We start from the raw sequence: 21,069 nt of genomic DNA, 5'->3' as shown, positions 1-21,069 counted from the left end.
GAGAAATGCACATATTGTATGCATGAGTTTGGGGGCATTGGAATATCCCATTTTCACCATCCCGTGTCTCTGAAGCATCGCTAACTGGTTCCTGTTGTTACATTACGCCAGTAAAATAACGTTCAATATTTTTTTCTTCCAGTGTTTTGTGTTTAACCTAAACGGTCCTCAAATGAGGAGGAAATAAGGGAGCTAGTTCGTGGTACAAAAAACCGCTAAGAAACACTGCTCTAGTGAAGCTCAAATCTCACCAAAGCCCTGTTAGCTCCGTATCAGATCTCAAAGATCCTCAGCTAAAACTGCACATACAACAGCTCCACCTAGACCGTCTTGTTACGAAAGCGATTTTGTTAATTACAATTTGTGATTTTGTATATATATGTACGTATTTAGCTTACGTAATTGTAAATTATACTCTTCTCTAAGCATCTGTGCAATTTTAAGATTTGTTATTACGGTTTCATTAACTCAGTTCTTACATATACAGAAAATAGGGCATACGTCTTCAGAAATTGGGGTAGGAAAGGAAATTACGTCTTTGACCGGCCGGATGCTGACGTCACCACAGGGTTTGTTTGGTGCTACGTGGAAAGGAAGTAGGAGTTGAAATTGTCAAAACAATTCGGTCATGCACTAATCAACGCATACCTTTCGAAAATATTGAATATTTATCTTGGGGTCTCACCACGGTTCTACTGAATTTGATCTTGGACATTGCATTTCGAAAATCCAAAGAATCAAACACAATGAGTATTTTCATGTATTTTCATGTTTAGCCTTTGGAGTTAGTGGAACGGCCTAGCTGTTGTAGAAGGCAAGAAAGTAAGTTGTTGTGATCCGTAGGGCTTCAAATCTGTAGGGTCGGGAGAGGGAGCATCTTACCGGGTTATAAATGTAGATAAATATGAGCTGGTTCAATGCCTCGCAGCTTTCCAGTTTTGCCAAACAGGCTCTGACAACAGCTCAGAAATCAATCGATCGGGTTTTGGACATCAAGGAGGAAGACCAGTGGGGGGACACTGTGCTGCCGTCCTACGATGGTAATTATGTTATCTTTTTTTTAATTTGTAGTGGTTGTTTATTCGTTTGCAGCAGCATCTGATGTAAGGTGAGAGAAATGTTAATCGATTCCCGTTCGAGAAGATTATTCCTAATGCATAATTCGTGCTAAGCGATTATGTAAATTATACAAGCGATGTATAGATTTTTAATTTCGGTGTTGACACTATGAGAAGTGGTTTTCGCGATCCCTGATTGTCGCGGATCCCTACTGCCCAATGTAATGTGTGTGCTGAAGCCTAGGACCTTTGCTAACAGTGGAACAGTTTTAGTATTGGGTGATGTCAATGACCAGGGTCACTGTAGTTGGGTCATTGTCATTAGATAAGACTGTTTCGTGGTTGAGAATTGACAATCGTCTCTCACTGAGAATATCGGAAGCAGTATTTCTGAAAACAAATGTTCTTTAGGCCAGTAAATACTTTAGAACGTTAAAAGATTTTCGTGAGTAAAAGCTAGGACAATTTATTTTTAGTGAACGCTGTGACACCCAAGCGTCCATTTAAACTATCTGGGGTTATTTGTGGTCCCAAGGCATTATGTTGAGTTTTCTAAAAACCTCTTGTGCTAGTTTCTTTTGTATTACTTGTGTTGTTGTCCTCCTGGGTTTCTTTTTGCATCTCTTTATGCAGTATAATGTTTAAGAGTTAGGACTAATTGCTCTGATTCAATGAACTATGAGAAATGGATGCTTCCTTAAGACAAATGTTAAGTTACAAATGAGATGAAACCAGTCGGCCCATCTTGCTTGGCTGGTAGGGTCTTATTGATCAGAGGTTCTTAACCAAACCTCTCTATCAGGATCCATGGTAGTCTGCTTGCTGTAATGTATTTGTTTTAGTCTCCCAATAAACCTCTGCATAAAGAGATGTTTTCAGTGCTACCTGCACATTCTCTTAATTTCCACAGGTCCTTTGACACATGTTTAGTCTTCTGATTGGCTTTGTCAATAAGAAACGTTTGCGTTTCAAATGCCTGTATCAAATATTGCTCCCTCTTTTCCTGATTAACGTGATTCGTTTAACCTTTCTGTGTGTGGTATTCCTTTATGGTCAAAGATGAACATTTTTGAGATATCATTTTTATTAATGTGGTGACCGAAATGACATTATATTGCAATTATATCATCAGTATATTTAACAATGTAAATACAACATCCCTTCTACAGTTTTCACCGTTTATCTGTAAAATCAGCATAGTTTCAGTGGCAAATAAATTAGCCAAGCAAAACAGAGGAAGGTCATTATCTTTTGGCATTTCATCAGACTGTTTTGTCGCTTGCACCCTTTTTCCAGATTTGCCTGGAAAGACATCTTTCTCCAGTGAGGGCTGGAGTACCTCGCAGTGGAATTCCCCGTTAGAAAAGTGCTCTCCGGCTGCTCCTGCATCCACAGAGGCCATCACCACTCCTGTCACGCGCACTGTAGTGGACGAATCTGAGAACTTCTTCAGTGCCTTTTTGCAACCAGCAGAGCCACAGAATGTGAAGAACAGCCAGGTCGTGTCCGTGCCTCCTGCCAAATCGCCCAGGCCCGAAGAAGAGAAGCCCAGGACTGTTGCGTCGAAGGAGAATTTAGATCCTCTCAAACCCGGTCCTGTTAAACCGGGGAAACTGGAAACAAAAAAGCCCGTAGCATCCAAACCTGTGAGCATCGAACTAGCAAAGCCTGCTGCGGCTGCTGATACTGGTGGTCACAAGCCAGATCCTGAAAGCTCTCTTCCGCAAAAGTCTACTCAAGAAACTGCTGTGTGTGTAACTGACGGAAAAAATCAAGTGGAGCTCTTAGATGGAACAGCTGCTGTTTCGGAAGTGACAAAGGCAGAGAAGTCTCCCTCCCTTTCGGGTGTCCCAGTTGAGGACGGTGTCGTCAATGGCAGCTGTGAGGGGACACCACCAGAAAGCCCTTCCAAACCTCACTTGCCTCCCTCAAAGGAGATGCTGTTGGAGTCGAAAGACCCCAAATCTGAAGACCGACAAAGCAATACACCTTCCCCCCCCGTGAGCACTTTCTCTTCGGGCACGTCGACCACCAGCGACATTGAAGTCCTGGACCACGAGAGCGTGCTTAGCGAAAGCTCTGCCAGCTCCAGGCAAGAGAACGCCGAGTCCAAAGCCGGCCTGCACCTGATGCAGACCTCCTTTCAGCTCCTGTCTGCTTCGGCCTGCGCCGACTTCCCGCGGCTCGACGACTACCAGAAGCTCACGGAGAGCTGCGGCTCTTCCGACGCCTTCGAGAGGATCGACTCGTTCAGCGTGCAGTCGCTCGACAGCCGGAGCGTCAGCGAGCTGAACTCGGACGACGAGCTGTCGGGTCGGGCCTGCACTCTGGCCTCCATTGCCACTGGGCCGGCTGCTCCACACGTGGCCCCGGCGGACCAGGACGAGCAGAGGAGTGAGGAAGAACTGATGGAAACCCCGAAGGACAAGTCGCTGGAAGACAGTGAAATGGAGGAGAGTGGCCGAAGCGCGACTCCGGTGAATTGTGAGCCGGCTGAAGAACTGGTGCACCCTGAAAGTGCTAGGGATGGCTCGTCCTCAGCGATGCACGTCAAAGAAACGGTCCCATTCCACCTGGCCAGCGAGGAAAAAAGTGAGGTTTCCAATTACCAGTTGCTCGAGCTGCAGAAGGTGATCATTTTATCTTCTTTGACCCTTAAATATGCAACCACGTCAGGCTTAACTTTTTGTTTAATTCCTCTGTTCATGCTGATATCTCAGTTCCTTAAAAAATAGCGTCTCCCTAAATTTTGAAAAATGGATGTTTGAGTTTTGAATAGAAAATAATTGTTGAACATCTGAGTTATATTTTGTTTCTCTCATCATCCATGATAAAAAAATGACCTTCTTTCTTGAGGCAGGAGAAAAGAGAGTCCAAATTTAGATAGCTTCCTCTTTCTTGTAGCTGTAAGATACTGGTGGCCAAAGGCCAGGTCCTGTAAGTTTTATTAAATGGTAATAATTGATTATAAAATCTAAAGTTTATATATTTTTTATAATTCATAATTAATATTTTGTGGACATTTCCTTTTTTAGATTATGAAATGGAATTGTGTTTTTGGTAACAAAATGAGCGTTAATCAGAGACCTAACTGCCTTGGTCCCAACATCATTTTCAGTTGGTTATAAACATCTCTCCAGTTTATTATAACTTTTATGTTTTATATGACAATAATACATACATATGTATTGGTACATTTAAGAAGTAGAAATCTCTTTTCAGACTATTGATGAGCTGACAAACAGACTTGAAAAGAGAGAAATCCAGCTGTTAGCTGTCAGTAAAGACAAAGCAAGATTGGAAGAGGAGCATGACAATCTTAAAGAGTAAGTGTTGATTTTCTTTAAATATTAGCTGTCTTTGGTCTTCTGCAGCGCAGATTTTGCCCTGAAGTTCAAACACGGCTCACTTTGTGCAGGTTTCAGGTTCAGGCAATTGTGCAGGTTTTGTCTGCACAATTGCAATTGCAATTTGCTGGGTGCTGCCAGTATTTGAGCTTGCCGGGTACTAGAATATTCTTAGACTATGAGCAGCAGTGCTCCCTGTCACTTGCTAGGGGGCAATGCTTGTGCAGTGATGTTACCAAGAGCTGTGTTACTCCTCCGATCAGTGGTGACTGTCTTGTAGGCACAAATAATTGCAGAGACAAGTCCATGGCCTGATTTCCCCTGTGCTGATAGAAGGCCTGTAATAATAATGCCAGGCTATATGAAAACTCTCAGTTTGGAGAGTATAAAGTAAAAAACATTAATCAACTAGGGGAAAAAATATTCTGTAATGCCTGATGTTGACAATGCATTAGGGAAGAAAATTAAATTTGGTAATGTTAACTACAAAATGTTTCAGCTTTTGAGTAATTTCTTTGAATCACAATAGAATTCAGCTAAGCAGGGAATTTCTAGGTTTGTTTGTGCTTTACAAGAAACTGAACATTTCTGGACAAAGGTCTTGTCAGTTTCCCCCTTTCCATTTACTATTGAAGGTGGTCAAAAAATATGCCAGCAATAACAATATGATTTTACCATTGTATTTAATGCCAGCGTTTAGAGAGCTGCTTGTCCCATCAGACATGTTCCAACAGCAGAGCCTTGCTGTCTGTGTTCACAGTGAAATGATCAGTCTGAAGGAAGAGAGCTCGGGCGTGCAGGCTCTGAAGGAAGAGTTCACTCAGCGGATTGCAGATGCAGAAAAGAAAGCGCAGTTAGCCTGTAAGGAACGAGATGCCATGAAAAAGGTAGAGGCATGAATGGACACCTGTTATAAAACCCCACTTTCTGCCATACTGTGGTTGCTGTAAATGAGACCATGGTGTTGCTTTTGCACAGGTTATACAGCATCGTGTAATCTGGCGTAAAATTGTGTTCTTAAATGACAGTAAATATTCTACACTGATATACTCGAGCTATATCGGCATAAATATGATAAATGCATAAATAAATGATTTGTAATAATTTATTCCATGCTGAAAAGAGAAGAAAGGAAACACAACATTTTGGCTGCTTACACCAGAGAAGAAGCACTTACATCCTCACAGCTGAAACGTTGTTTCCTTTCTTCTCTTTTCAGCATGGAATAAACCTATTACTTGTTCCTTTGCAGACTACGCATGCTGACACAGCTAGCCACCTAAATAAATGATTTATCAAGCTCAGATTGTGAAAAATGAATTCCCGCTGTTTTGAGTTTTGAGTGTCAATAGCTGAGGAATGGCTAGTTATTAACATTTGACAGTTCTATGCATTTTACAAATGTAAAGTTTAAAAACAATGTCTTTATGTTCCACATTCATTTGTGATGCATAGGATTCTGAAAGTACACTATTTGGTGTTAATATAATTCAGTTTACGGGCGCCAAGGGAATTGCAGATGTCATTCTCAAGAATCTGTCCTGCTTGTCTTGCAATTTCATAAACAGGACCTTAAAGCACTGAAAGAGGAACTGTCAATGAGACTGAACTCAAATGAGACTGCCGAGATAATGAGAGAAAAAGATGAACAAATCAAGGGCCTGCTAGAAGAAGGTGAGGTTCTCTAGAGGCAGACCTTATTTTGTGCGTGAACACCAGAAATTATGGTGGAATTTTAATTCCAGAACTCATGGGTATTGACCCATTGCACTGGCAGGTGAAGTGAGAGACGTCTCAATAGTGTGTTTGTAGGATGGAGAAAGGGGCAAAGTTTCATCCAGGGATGACATCAAAGCTCCTTTGTTTCACTGTAACCTCTAGCTTATTGAATAAGAATTGTTTAATTCTTGTGATTCCAAATTGTCTGCATATGGAAAGTAAAATACAATTAATAGTGATGGGCCATTCACATTAGAAATGCTGCTGTTGTTGTGTGTCTACATTCTAGAAGAATATACAGTGATATTTCATAACTTTTCATTATGCATGTTAACTAGTTTTTAAAGGTGACCTTCAATGTATTAGAAGCTAGATTGTATAAGTACATCCATCACATGAGAGCCAAAATTTTCATTTTGTGTGCAGGGCTTGTTTGCAGTAGCAGGTATTTGAAGTTATGTGCTTTGTGTTGATGTATTGTGAAGCATATAGAGAGAGACATCCAAACTGTCCCTGCTTTCAGGCGAAAAGCTTTCCAAGCAGCAGCTTCACAGCTCCAACATCATAAAGAAGCTGAGAACAAAGGAGAAGGAGAATGAAAACCTGACGATAAAGCAGAACAGAAGGATAAAGGAGCTCGAAGAGGAGCTGAGGCATCTACAGGAGGTTGGTAGGGTGGCGGCCAACATAGTGTTTTTGTTTTTACAACCATGGGGTGAACAAAAACATTTCACAAAGTGAATACAGCTCTTTGCAGCTTTAGGATTCCAGTAGAATTGGCTGCATCATGTACATTTCTAATTTTCTATTATTAGGATCAGGGGTGGGGAACGTCCGGCCCGCGAAATCATTTGGTCTGGCCCTGCCAAGGCAACCGCAGGTGTAAAGCCTGGCGATAAATCGATAATGATAATTATCGCGATATAATTTTCCTCGATATAATTTTAACAAAAGATCGATGAATGTTCATGCTTTACGCGTGGTACGTGCATGCGCACTACATAATACGTGAGTGCGCATACGTGTTGCAGACCGGGCAGCTAACAGATTTGTTTAATGTTTCTGCTGTTTGGCAAGTGATGTGTTCTTAAAATGAAGAGTTGTTTAATTCACCAATTAACTGTCTGGTTTCTTCAACTTTCACTCAGGAGAAAAAAATCTGCCTTTAAACTTGAAAGAAATAATGATTTGACATTTATCGTGATAATTATCGATATCAACTGATATGACATTTTTTATCGTGATAATGTTTTTGGCCATATCGCCCAGCCCTACGCAGGCGGGACTTGAAATTCAATAAATCTAGGAGCTTTTTTCATAGCAACATAAATTTATATTAAGTGAATCATAATAATAATGTTAATTTTGAGGGACAAGCAAAGAACGTCCATTATGGGATAGACAGGACACATACGAGTACATGACGGAACAGACACATGACGCATGCTTTTTGCCGGCTACCCGCGGCCCGTCTGCCTGTATTGCGGTGACTCAGAGGGCAGTCAGTGCCAGGCAGGCTGGAAGTGTACACGTTGCGAAAGTGTTAACACACTGTGTTTTACGAACTGCGGGATGAAGTCAAGCTGTTCATGGAGGTGACAGGGAAAACCTGTCACCAAAGAGAGGCAGTTCCAGCCATCACATTAGGGGTGAGTTAATTAAATGTTTGACCAAATATAGCAGGCTAATTTTTAAATTGATAATTTTGTATGGCCCGCGAATGATGTTATAAATATCCAAATGGCCCTTGGCAGAAAAAAGGTTCCCCACCCCTGATTTAGATGGATGAAATATAGAATATTTGATTTTTGTCAGGTGAAGTAACTTGTCTGCTTCTTTAGTGTCCATCTGAAAGCGTATACATTTTTGGCATCACCACAAAAAAACTACAAAAAACAAGTAATACTCAACATAAAATAAACACGCTAAGAACAAACAGTATAATGGTAGTGTAATGATTACACTTCCTATCATTACACTAATCTGATAGCTTCATTCATGAAACAATCACTAAGCAGCATTTAAATACCAATTACACAGGGAACAAAAGACTTCTTTTATACATTTTTCTTGGCCATAGGCATTCTCAAATATCACCCATGAAGGCAGCAAATGAAATGGAAATGAAGAGGGTGGGAGGTATCATCGGCAGTAAGCAGAGCTTTCCTTTGAACTGCAATATAATACAGTTTCTGTGGTCGACCAATTATTTTACTAGCAGTATTAACAATTCTGGTCAGTTTCCCCTAATACTAAGGCTATCATTTCACATCGGGATAGCAAAAGACTCACCTCAAACTCTTTCAGCTTGCTGATCAAAAATATGTGCTGACTAGCCTTCTTAAAATTGCAGTTGGTATTGTCTGCAAAATTTAAATGTACATCTATTACTAAACAACATTCCCATGTTTATTTGGTGTAGAGTTTCTTTCATGGGCTTTTTTGGAGTGATTTCAAGTTCAAGTTTATTATCATTATACTCATACACAGGTATATGGTATAACGAAATGCTATTTAGCAAGTAAGTAGTACAAAAAATAACAATACAATTGTATTAAGAAAAGAAAGATGGAGACAACAGGCATTGTGCAAAACAACAACAGGTAACAGGTAATGTGCAAAACTATACATCAACATAATGAAATAAAAGATACAAAACTATGGGGGGTGAACTTCTTGGTAGAGGGTCAAACTGTGTAGCTGGGGTGTGTGGGGTCTTGGATGATGCTTAGAGCTTTCCTCAAGCACCACCTGTCATAAATTACCTGGATGGATGGGAGAGCATCCCCAGTGATGGACTGAACAGTTTTCACCACCCACTGTATGGCTTTGCAGTCAGGAATACTGCAGGTGCAATACCAGATAGTGCATCTGTAAAAGTTAGTGAGTATCTGGGGAGATATCTTACCCTTCTTCAACCATCTTAGGAAGAACAGGCGCTGTTGTGCTTTCTTAATCAGACAAGTGGTGTTGAGAGTCCATTTGAGGTCCTCGGTGATATAGATGCCATGGAATTTGATGTTACTGACCTTTTGCACTTCTGTCCTGTTGATGTGGGTAGGGGCATGACCGCTTTGCAGTTTTCTGAAATCAACGATCAGCTCCTTGGTTTTGCTGAGGTTGAGGGTAAGGTTGTTGTCCTCACACTACGTTGTAAGGAGATTGACCTCCTCCCTGTAGGCCCTCTCATCATTGTCTGTGATCAGACCCACAACTGTGGTGTCATCGGCAAACTTGATGATGGAGTTGGTGTTATGTTTGGCCTTACAATCGCGGTTGTAAAGCAAATTAAGCAATGGACTAAGCACACAACCCTGGGGGACCCCAGTGTTCAGAGTTAGTGTGCTGGATGTGTGGTTTCCAAGTCTTGACAGCCTGGGGTCTGCCTGTCAGGAAGTCCAGAATCCAGTTGCAGAGGGTGGTGTCCAGACCCAGTGCACTGAGTCGATGAATAGTAGTCTTGCGTATGTGTTCTTTTTATCCAGATGGGATAGGGCTGTGTGTATGGTGATGGAGATTGCATCATTGGTGGATCTGTTGGGCCGGTAGGCAAATTGGAACGGGATCAGTGTGTCTGGAATGGTGTCCTTAATGTGCCCCATGACCAGCCTCTCGAAGCACTTCATGATAACAGGGGTTAGTGCCATCGGTCGGTAGTCATTAAGACATGTCACTGTGGTTTTCTTTGGTGTTGGGATGATGATGGTTGTCTTAAAGCAGGTGGGGACTACAGCTTGGGCCAGGAACATGTTGAAAATGTCTGCATAAACACCTGCCAGTTGATTGGCGCAGGCTCTGAAGACGCGACTGGGTATGGCATCAGGTCCTGCATCCTTGCGTGTGTTCACTTTTTGCAGAGATCTCCTCACCTCATCTGCAGACAGCGAGAGCACCTGGCCAGCTGCGGAGGGTGCAGCTCTGTTGACTGGTTCTGTGTTGCTGCCTTCCAACCGAGCATAAAACTGTTGAGCTCGTTAGGCAGGGAGGTATCATGGGCAGATGCAGAGATGTTCTTCCTTTTGTAGTCTGTGAGGGCCTGTATACCTTGCCACATGCTCCACATGCCACATTTCCACATTTCCTCCCACCTCTCAAAGCACTACTGGCTAGTTCAATTGGCATTTCTTAATGATTCTTGTGTGTGTGCCCTGCAATGGATTGGTGTCTGATACAGGATGTGGTTCTGACTTGTGCCCTCTGGTGTAGTGTAGTGTGAATAAGTGGCTTTCTATTAAACAATGGATGTTTTTTTTTAATCTTTAGAAATGCTGCCTTTTCAACATTTGCCGTTGTGCATCCTGAGATTCAAGAGATTATCGGCGTGAAATTCCTGTTGTAGGAGTTGGGAAGTAAAGACTTGCACAACTAAGCTTGTTTTAGTCTTAACGTGTCGAGGGGTAAAATCCTGGCGGAGGAATAATCCCAGATCTCCACTGTCTTGCTGCAGGTCCTGGATGGCAAAGAGGAGGTTGAGAAGCAGCATCGTGAAAACATCAAGAAGCTGAACAGCATGGTGGAGAAGCAGGAGAGGGAGCTGAGCCGGCTCCAGACGGACATCGAAGAGTTTCAGGAGAGGAGCCGCAGCCTCCAGGCAGCCCTTGACAGCTCCTACAAGTAAAGATTCACGTTTAGCAGCCGGCATCCTAGAATCCACCCAGTCTGTTTTCGCAGATGATTCTTCTTTATCAGAACCTTGTATTATATCACAGTTGTTCAGATATGAAATCAGAAAGATCCAGATGTTTAAATCTGAGCCTTTTAACTAGGGAAAGATTTTGAAGATGCTTGTTTTCAGAGTTTTGCCGACAGATCACTTCAGATTTTAATATGACATTAAAAACAACAGATGTTTCAAATTGAGTAGATTTTGTGCATTTCTAATGATGCTAATCCTGCTTGAAACCCCCCCAAAGACACCCTGAAAGCATGTTTTAGCTACATTCAGGAGTGAAGCTCATCTTGCTTTGTCACTGTGCAAGATTTTCACTGTTACTCATTCTTTGTTTATTGTAGTGAAGCATGAAGTGTTTCAAACTGTTTTTTTCAGTGGAATGCTATCACCTTTTTTTAATTAAACATTACTAATGGTCCTCGGTAAATACAAGAGTGTGGTCTGAGGTTGGCGTGTTGTCTGTTATTGGGCTGTGGTTTACATATCACTGGTGTGACACTTGTCACTAGCTGTCTGGTGCTGGGACTTCCCTGGAGCAAAATTTAGAAAAGTGCTACAAGGACACAGAGGGAGTTATTTGGCCATGATCATCCTGCAACTTGTTGGGTGCCTGTCGGTATACAGTGATAACAGGAAGAGACTTGCTGCTCCTTCAGTCTGCGCTGACTCTCCTGTCAGCCACTGTGGAGCCTGCAGCCTGTTAAAGGATGAATGATTCTAACAGGTGGGCATGTCAGAGGGGAATGTGCACCTGTCCTATTTTCTGCACAAGAATTAACTATTGGCTGATGGGCTCAATTAAATCCAAATTCTGAATAATATGGATATATAATGAAAAATAATTGGCAATTACACATTTTTTAAAAGGTTATGGTTAATCTTGGAAGCAAGCAATTGACAATTTTGTGCAAATAATTATCCGATACTCTTATCACTGCAAGAAAGAAGGTAACAAATGAAAAGTAAACATAAAAGATGAACTGTGCTAATACAGGCCATAGCTTGATGTAAGCCTTTTACAAGATGATTTGTTTAAGAACTATAGACCGAAAAAAAACCTTTTTTTAATTTTCATGGTTGCAAATTGCTCTTCATTTACAGGTCAGCTTTTTAATGTGTGCTTTGCTTTCAGGGAACTTGCAGAATTGCACAGAGCAAACGCTACAAGGGACAGTGAAGCACAGGAGGCTGCGCTGAGCCGGGAGATACAGGCCAAAGAGCAGCTCTCTCTTGCTCTGGAGAAGGCACAGGAAGAGTCCAGGACTCAGCAGGAGGCCTTAGCCCTTCAGGTGACTCGCGTCTTGTCTTCACGTTAACATTAGCTTGTAAAATATTTACAGACTACAGATCGTTACTCCTTTCCCATCTTCATCAACAGGTTGCAGACCTGAGGCTGGCATTACAGAGAGCTGAGCAGCAGCAGGCTAGAAAGGAGGACTACCTTCGTGAAGAGATCAGCGAATTGCAGCAGGTCAGGCAGCAGAGCGTAATAAATAAAATATAACAATTTTAAATTTAGTGTACATGCATGGTAATTTGAGTTCTCACTTGGGCATTGGTTCTTTTTTTACAATATGAACAAGTCATGTTCTGTTTTTCCTTAATGATGTACTGGTAACTTATGAAATGCTTTACGAATTGCCTCCATAATAAACCGGATTTTTCTGAGTTCAGGAACATTAAAATTGACAGCATTTCACAATCGCAGTCCTCTCTTTTGTCCGCTGTAGAGACTTCAAGCAGCAGAAACTCGGAACCAGGAGCTCAGCCAAAGTGTGACCTCAGCAACCAGACCACTGCTGCGGCAGATTGAAAACCTGCAGGCAACACTGGGGGCACAGACCTCCTCCTGGGAGAAACTGGAGAAAAACATCTCCGATAGACTAGGTGAGCAGAGCAACTACATGGAGTCGTGCATCTCAGTAGTTGTTCCACACTGGTTAAGCTTGCATGCCGTTTTCAAAATAGATATGTGTGTTCAGATTCTTACAAAAATCTTACAAAAAGGTATTCTTACAAAATAGGTGGCAGAGAGGTTAAATAAAATGTAAATGTATCCAAAAGGCAGGTAGCAATTTCAGGCATGTAAGTTTTTTCTCTGGCACACCTCTGAAAAAAGAAATCGGAGTCAAAACTCAGACAAATATTGATTGACGATGAACAACACAACTATATACAAAACATTGCACTATTTCCAAAACTCAGAGGCCTACGTTCTACAGACCCAGAAACCTGGCATGCTAGCCTACTAACCTGAAACTCCATGCAACACCTGTACAGGCAAAAAAGAGAAGAGAACTCTGCGTCCTAAATACAGTAATATGACTCAGCTCAAAATCTCCCTTCCTACAATAGTTATTCCCAAAAGTAAAGGGGCATCTGCCTCCGTTACATCACCAAACTGAAGAGATTTTAGTCTCAGGTTTCCACAATACAGAAAATCAGAATTTCATAAAACAAATAGGACAGTAGGCTCTCTTTAACAAGGTTAAATTATTTCACCAGTATCTGGTTCCAAGACTGATATGAACAAGGTGTTCTTGCACAAGCTTAGAGGAAGAGGATGGTGATGATATTCGTTCTTCTGATTCGTTTTCTGCCTTCTGTTTCACTCTGTGCCTGGTCAGCTGTCTTTGTCATTTTATTTTGTGTTTCTATAAAGACTTATGCGTTATCATCCACTTAATTAACCACAGTAAAACCCCAAATCCTCCTGATCATCTGTGTGTACCTGGCTCTCAACCTGCCTGCATCTGGACAAACACCTCAAATCATGTGCATCGGACTTTCTGTTTAGACCTTGAGTAGCGCAATAGGAGGTGGCCTACAAACATTACCAATTTTGTAACCCCCTCATACTTTGATGGTGACAGTATTTCATCATTACACTTTCCAGTATTCTGTTGTAATTACTTCATATCAGTGAAGCATCTTACAGTTTTTCTCAAGATTTTGTTCTGTTTGCTTGTAGTGTATTTGAATTTGTCTTCTTGTCTCATTTAGTAGTAGTTTTCCATTTTTAGCTGAAGTAGAAACTGGCTCACTTTTTCTTCAGCTAGTGCACTTCTAGTCTTATAAAACATAAATATCACAATTTGTCTTGCTGAAATACCACTTATTCTCTTCAAAATTAGCTGCAGGGTGAAATTTTAGCTCCTGGACAAAAGCAATTTGATTGCAATATACAGGAACATCAAAGGTTGGCAGGTGCGGTCTTGTCCAGGAAGATTCTAAAATCAAAATTCAGCAGATTATTTCTGAGCTTAATGTCTCCTTCTTGCCAAACCTCTCTCACCACACTACCTCATCATTTACTTCCACATTTAAAAGCAGAGGCTGTCTTCATTGTGAATAGAATGAAGCCGCTTCTCAAACTAGCCTTGATGTGATGTGTTTATTGTCATATGCACAAGCGTAATAAAATGCGTATTTGCATGTATGCCCCAATACAAAGAATAGAAGGACATTAAGGAAACGCCGAATACATGAACACAGAACAGCAGCAGCAACAACAAGTTTAATAACCTACATCAAAAAACACATCAGTGAGAGTGCTAGATCGTGTGAACTCAAAATGTCGCACCCTGAAGTGCAGCAGTTGCAGTTGGTCATCTTTGGGCCGAGCGGTGGCACTGTGGCTAAGGATCTGCGCCTGTGGCTGGCAAGAATCGTACTCCGTTGGGCCCCTGAGCGAAGCCTTTAACCCCAACTGCCTCAGGGGCGCCGTATGACCCTGCGCTCTGACCCCAAGCTTCTCTCCTGTGCGTCTCATGGGGTGTGTCTCATATCTTGTCTTGTCTCCTTGCGTAGTGGACGCACAGGCACAGCTGGCTGTTGCCGTGGAGAAAGAGCGGTCTGCTGCGGAGGACCTCCTCAGTTTCAAAGCCCAGCTGGCCTCTGTGGAGTCTCAGAACAGCCTTCTGCGTCAGGAGAAGGGCCGCTTGCAGGTTCTACTGGACTCTGAGAAATCCAAAAGAGAGAAACTAGAGGATGACAGCAGCAGGTATCGTGTCACTGCCATCTTTTTTAATGAAACTAAGTTGTTTGTTGTAACCCCTCATTGCCTTTGCATTGCTTTTCAGCTGGTGGTTGCCTACTAACATGATTTCATAGAGTCATTTTTTTTTCCCCCACAAACACTGTAGTGCAACTAACAGTTACATTTTTTAAAGTTAGAAGGCTTTGGTGCTTCATTTTAAAAGACGGACACATTTAAGTAGAATGGATGATCGTAGAATTAGCTCCATCAAGTTTTATTTGGACCTGATTCAAAGGCTAGTTTTTTATAGTTATAATAATTGCTCCCACGCATTGTGTATTTAGTAATCGCTTTTATCCTTTTTCTTTTTTTTTTTTGCTTTTCACGGCGTTCCTTTCATTTCCTTAGGGAGCACGCAGAGCTGCAGAACCTTAAAGGAGAGTATGCAAGAGCTCTTGAGGAGTACAAAAAGGAGAAGGTAGGAAACATTCCTGGCAGATACCTTCAGCTGTGAGCATTGCAGGAACATCTGCAAAATTATATCATCCTTGTCTCTGGCTCACTTTAGGTGCTTCTGAATAATCAGCTGGAAATGGAAAAAATGAAGGTCGAACAAGAAAAGAAAAAGTATTTCTTGGTGCAAGAAGCACTGAAAGAAAAGGTAATTTTTAGTGATGTTGTTTATTTTCCTATTAACTATAACTATTATACAGTTTTGGTTCTTACACAAAATACTGCTATTTACACCATCAGAATACTGCCAATGAATCAAATGTAGATCAGGGTAGATTCATTTGAGCTGTTTTGTGTTTATACTTGGGAACAGTCCATCCTGATGGATGGACATGAACTCTGTTCTGCTCTGTGGAACTGATTTTAAATCCCCCGGTTTCTCTTTATACCCTCTTTCCCCTGTCTGTAACAGAATGTTTTCTTTGGCTTAAAACTGCAAAGAAAACTGCATTTGTGGATTTCAGCATGGATATGACTGTCTTCTGTAGCTAACTCTTTCGTGGGAGTGTTTTTCTTGATTAAGAAGGATGCAGAAACCTTTAATGTCTGCCAGACCGTAACATATTTCATATTAAATGTTCCATTCTGTAAGTAGTAAAGGCTGTCATCCTTGTCCTTGCTATTTACAAAAAAGGAAACTAATTAGAGCATGGAAAGAGTTCAGTTGAAATTTAACGTGTATTCACTAATCCTTTGGACATGTAGCCAATTATTAAAGTTTTGATTTGACACAGCAGTATCTTTTTTGTATTGGTAAAACTGAGAAAATCTCAAATATTGAAAGAAAACATTGTACACAGAATATATGACATCATAATTAGTGTCAACACATGCTTGAACTGAATGGGCATGTGATTATTAATCTCACCTGACACCTTAACCTAATGGGACCATCACGTTCTTAAAGGAGCAAAAATGCACAATGTGGAGTGGTACTAACCTAAAGAAAAACAATAACTCAGTTCAGCAGTTGAATACAGAAATTATACATGAATATATCCAAGGTACATAAATTACAGTGCTGAGCTGAGATTCCACTCTAGTAATACAGTAAAGCAAAAGCACTTGAATACGAACCTCAGAAATCCCGGCAGTACCGGAGAAAATCCAAATCTTCAAGTGTAGAATCTTTGGTCTGCATGATGCTCAGAGAGTATGCTAATAGTGCAGAAATGTGAAGCAGACTGTGGTACTGGTACCAATTTGAAAGTGATGGTGTTCTGTTCTGAAAATGTTCTCAAAAGGAAAGAAAAGCCTATAGTCACCCAGTAGCAGACCCGAGTGCATCAGGCACCCCATCGCTCTCCCGCTCCAGCTCAATCAGTGGGGTTGACTTGGCTGGCTTGCAGAACTCCTTCTACTCGCAGGTATGGCACATGATGTACCTTTCCATTCAGTATGCATTTGCCAAATCTTTTTTTGCTGATCTAGAAGCATTTCCTGCTGTTTTTTAGCTAAATCTTGGAAGGCTGTTTGATAATTAAAAGGACTTTGGTTTCTCAAGGTGTTTTTAAATACAACCCTTCCACAGGATGATTCCTTCGATCACTCGTTTGGCACACTGACCATGTCTGCTAGTGGAAGCAATTTGTATGAAGCTGTGCGCATGGGGGCAGGCTCTAGCATTATTGAGAACCTGCAGTCTCAGCTCAAACTACGAGAAGGGGAGATCATGCAGCTTCAGGTATGTCTAATGATCTCCCGAAAAATACGTTTCACTTCCTCATTTCTGTTTCAGGACTCATGGTCTTTGTAATGCTAACTGATGGCCTTTAATCTATTTGCTTGTTTAGACTTTTGGTTTAATTGTTTTTTGCAGTCAGTACCCAGTTTTATAAAATACCCTACTTTTAACATATTGTTTCCAACACATTCAACATATAGAACTTAAAGCATTCTTTTCTCACCTTACATTTCAGGCAATGTGCCTGAAATGGGGGAGTTATGAATATCAGAAGTGGGTACAATATTAATACCATTTACAATTTTCATTCAAGAGTCAAAAGTAAATAAAAAATGATGCCTCTGAACAGAAATTTGAAATCCATTAGCTTGCAATAAGATCTTGTCTGGAGCAAAATCCATAAGAGACAGCGGTCTCCAGAGACCAGGGCTGGGAACCACTCCTTTAATTTTTAAATTGGTATTAATGTCAATTGTAATAAGTGTGTGGATTGACAAAAATGTGGTAATGTCAATAGAAAATGAAGAAAAGAGTGGTTTGTTGATAATGTTGAAGGTTTTTATTTCTTTTTCTCCAGCTTGAAATTTCAAACCTGGAAAAAACCAGGGCTGTTATGTCAGAGGAACTAGTAAAATTAACAAACCAAAATGACGAGCTGGAAGAAAAAGTGAAGGAGATCCCAAAGCTGCGATTGCAGCTCAGGGTAAGGAGTTTCTGCTGAGAGAAGACTCGTTAACGTTTACATCACACTGTCAAAAAACACATTTCACCAACTTCACCTGTCTTCCTCCAGGATCTGGACCAGAGGTACAACACCATCTTGCAGATGTATGGGGAGAAAGCAGAAGAAGCTGAAGAACTCCGACTTGACCTGGAAGATGTGAAGAATATGTACAAAACCCAAATTGATGAACTGTTGAAAACCAAGAAATAGACATGGCAGCCTTGCGTCTGAATCTCAAGTGTGAAGTTAAAAAAAAAAAACATTTCCTGTGCATGTACTGTATGAAGGGGGAAAGTGGATAGTTTGTAGTTCTGCAGAAGGATCAATGCATTTCTAACTCCTTTTACTTTAAAATAAGGTGGATTAAAACAAAAAAAATGTTTGTAGGAGTCCTCCAAATGTTGGATTTGAAACATTCCTCTTTGCTACATCTGTATTAACAAAAGCATAGAGGTGGTTACAGATGAAACCATAAACGTCATGAAATGTCTTGAAGAACAGTAGGTCTAGTCACTACATTTTAAACCTTTGAATTTATGCATATCATTGAAAAGAGAAGAAAAGAGCATTTTCTGTTTCCTGTTTTTTCCCCAACATGAGTTTTGTCACAGAATTGCATTCACACTACGGGACTTGTTGGTATTAGGTCAAGGCTGCCCAGTCCCAGTCCCATTCAATCTCATCTCTTAACAAGCTAGTTACTGGCTTAAATAGACCAATTTAGTAGATTCTTCTAGCTTTTCAAGTGCTGCTACTTTAAAGAGACCTAGATATTTCAGACCAGGACTGGACACCCCTGACATGCTTAATCTCATGATGTTCTGCTGCGATTATTTGTTTTTCCCAAACACATCTATGTTTTCTTTTCCTTTTTAAGGTTCCAGTATGTCTTTTCATTAATGTTGCACTTTTAAATATTTTTGTATTTGATATCTATTTAAAATATTTTATTAGGTTTTACTGAAGTGGTGCCATTCTTCAGAACAATTGAAGTTATTACCCTGCAGTTCTACAGCTTGCTCACTGTAATTTTTTATGGCTCGTACAGAAATGTGAAATCGGAGGGGATGCCTTTTGATTACGAGTTGGAAATGTCACTTTTTTCTGTTATCGTAATATAAATTAATATGTATGAAGCATGGGTCCAGACTTATAGTTGAAATTTATTTTGTGTTTAGTGTTCTATTTTTTACCATTTTAACTGCACACTTGACATTGCCTCTCTAGAGAAATAACAATTTGTGGTGGGTAAAATGCGCCTCTCTAGTTAAACTTACATGAACTCTCTTCAGGACCTGTACATCTCTAATGTATCTGGAGCTAAATGCATAACCCTTTATGGCCTAAATTGTTTTTTTTGTGTGTAAAAACGTAAGAAGTGCCCATATACACTTTGTATAACAGAGGTAAAAGATTTTGCATTTGGCCCTTTGGGACAAAAACTCTTGCTAGAGTTCTCGATTTTGCAGTCTTTGGGCATTAATATTGGTATTAGTCTGCAGCCCCGTTTGGTCAGAATCCCAAATTCAGAGTTCATAGACTAACAAGTTCCTGTAGACTGTAAAAAAGTTGGGAAAAAATCTGCTTTTACTTTGCAAGTCATGGCAATCTTAGAGCTTGTATTTAGATTAATCTAGAATTCATTCCGTCTGAAGCTGGAGTAAAAAGTGTAACATAATTAGCCACTAAAATATTTTCCTTTTTCTTCTGTACAGAAATACATTAATATATAACAATTTAACTTAACAGTGACTTTCTGGAGTTGCAAGGGTAAAATCAGCTGTATAGAAAATAAAATGAACATTTATATCCTTCTGGTGAATCTTCTGATCTGGTTTAATTTGTTGTATTATCTGGCACCATTGCTTATAAGACGTTTACTGTAGTACATTTTCAGTGAAGTTTAGAAATTATTTAAATTAATGTGTATTGAAATGGATTGCAACATTTAAAATTTATTCTAGCTGTAAATTGTAAATATGAACAATAAGAATTGATGGGATAAGGAAAATAAATTCTTTAACAAGTATAATGTGTGGATATGCTCGTGTTTTTCTAGGATTTCAGATAACTGCGTGATCTGCATTAAATATTGCTTTGTGTTATAATTTCAAGACGTGGGTATTACACACACAGGTGACTTGTGAAACTGAATATTTGTTGGGGCTTTCAAAAAGCGAGAGCTTTCAAATTAGATTTTTGGATGAACAGTGAAGTTCTGAATTCTGAAGGAGATTTGTTATATTTAACTTTTCTGATGTTTTCGAAGACCTGATATGGGGTATGTCTTGGTATTTTTTTGGTATTGTACTATTGTTTTACAACATGCAACTTAACTAATAATTAAAAGTTTAAATTAAATAATTTTAAGAGTTTATTATCACTATCATATAAAGTAAAGAAAAAAGACGTCCTAATTTACTGTTACGTGAAGACAGTTTGTTTAAGCGTTATTACGATATTAAACTAATTTTAATTAAAATACGTTTAACCTCTTTATGAAGCCGATCTATGCATAAAAAAGTTTTTTATTGTGCAACAGAGTGAATACAAATGGAATTGCAACCTATCAAATTTTGAATACTTTCGAAAAGGGAACTGGTAACATTAGTAGACGGTGTTTTCTTTAACAATGGCAGACTCGAAGGATGTACAGTAATACAAACGGGGAACTCGGAAAACCACCAGTATTATCTGTAAAGCTGGAATACTTTTATTTAAGAAAAAACAAACAAACGATATGAAACAATCTAAGGACATGAGGAACAAACTACACAAAACAGTAAGAAAATATCTGAACAATGAACAATGCCAAGGCCGTATATCTACCCAACATATTATTGAAAATGCGTTAGCATAAACCTTTCAAATAAACATTATAGCCATAAGATACCGTGAGCACATTTGTCCTTCAAAACGGTATGGTATTTATATGGAAGTCTCAAAAATACTTAACACATGAGATGTATTTATAAATTTAATCGTATTTTCTAAAGTTTTCAAAATGTGCAATTACATAAAGTTAATCCACTTCACCAGACAGACAAAAGTAAAATAAAGAAGTCTTTCAGAAGGAATACATTTCCACCATACAAACTTAAATACCACAATTGTACCAGCATCAGATACAGAAGAAAGACATGCAATATTGGATTGTATGTATGAATATTTCCTATCTATATTTGTAAATTAAATGTTGATTCCCTAAATTTTTAGTTTTAAAAGTACTGCAAATAAAAAAGTTTCCGTCTTAAATATAATTAATGAAATTAATGGCAACATTTTGTGTTTTGGCCTGGTATATTGTGCACTATATTAAATATACGAATATACAGTAAAGCTTTATTGTAATTGCTTTCAGTCTCTGTGTTAA

General features: G+C 39.9%; 1 protein-coding gene across 1 annotated transcript; it reads left to right on the top strand.

Annotated features, from left to right (window-relative positions):
- The first annotated feature begins 561 nt into the window (after positions 1-561).
- Positions 562-19,523, top strand: tmf1 (TATA element modulatory factor 1). Its single transcript, XM_006630620.3, has 17 exons — positions 562-1,040; positions 2,355-3,688; positions 4,281-4,384; positions 5,166-5,292; positions 5,974-6,079; positions 6,648-6,790; positions 10,572-10,738; positions 11,929-12,085; positions 12,175-12,267; positions 12,527-12,683; positions 14,607-14,799; positions 15,184-15,253; positions 15,344-15,436; positions 16,533-16,655; positions 16,820-16,972; positions 17,550-17,675; positions 17,766-19,523. The coding sequence occupies exons 1-17, from the start codon at positions 905-907 to the stop codon at positions 17,904-17,906; spliced, it is 3,423 nt and encodes a 1,140-aa protein (XP_006630683.2). The 5' UTR covers positions 562-904; the 3' UTR covers positions 17,907-19,523.
- Positions 19,524-21,069: the final 1,546 nt, after the last annotated feature.

Source organism: Lepisosteus oculatus, chromosome 4 (genome assembly GCF_040954835.1).
Source record: "Lepisosteus oculatus isolate fLepOcu1 chromosome 4, fLepOcu1.hap2, whole genome shotgun sequence".
In the NCBI taxonomy this organism is placed as follows: Eukaryota; Metazoa; Chordata; class Actinopteri; order Semionotiformes; family Lepisosteidae; genus Lepisosteus; species Lepisosteus oculatus.
Note: the sequence above shows the minus strand (reverse complement) of the source record. Positions and strands in the feature narration are given on the sequence as shown.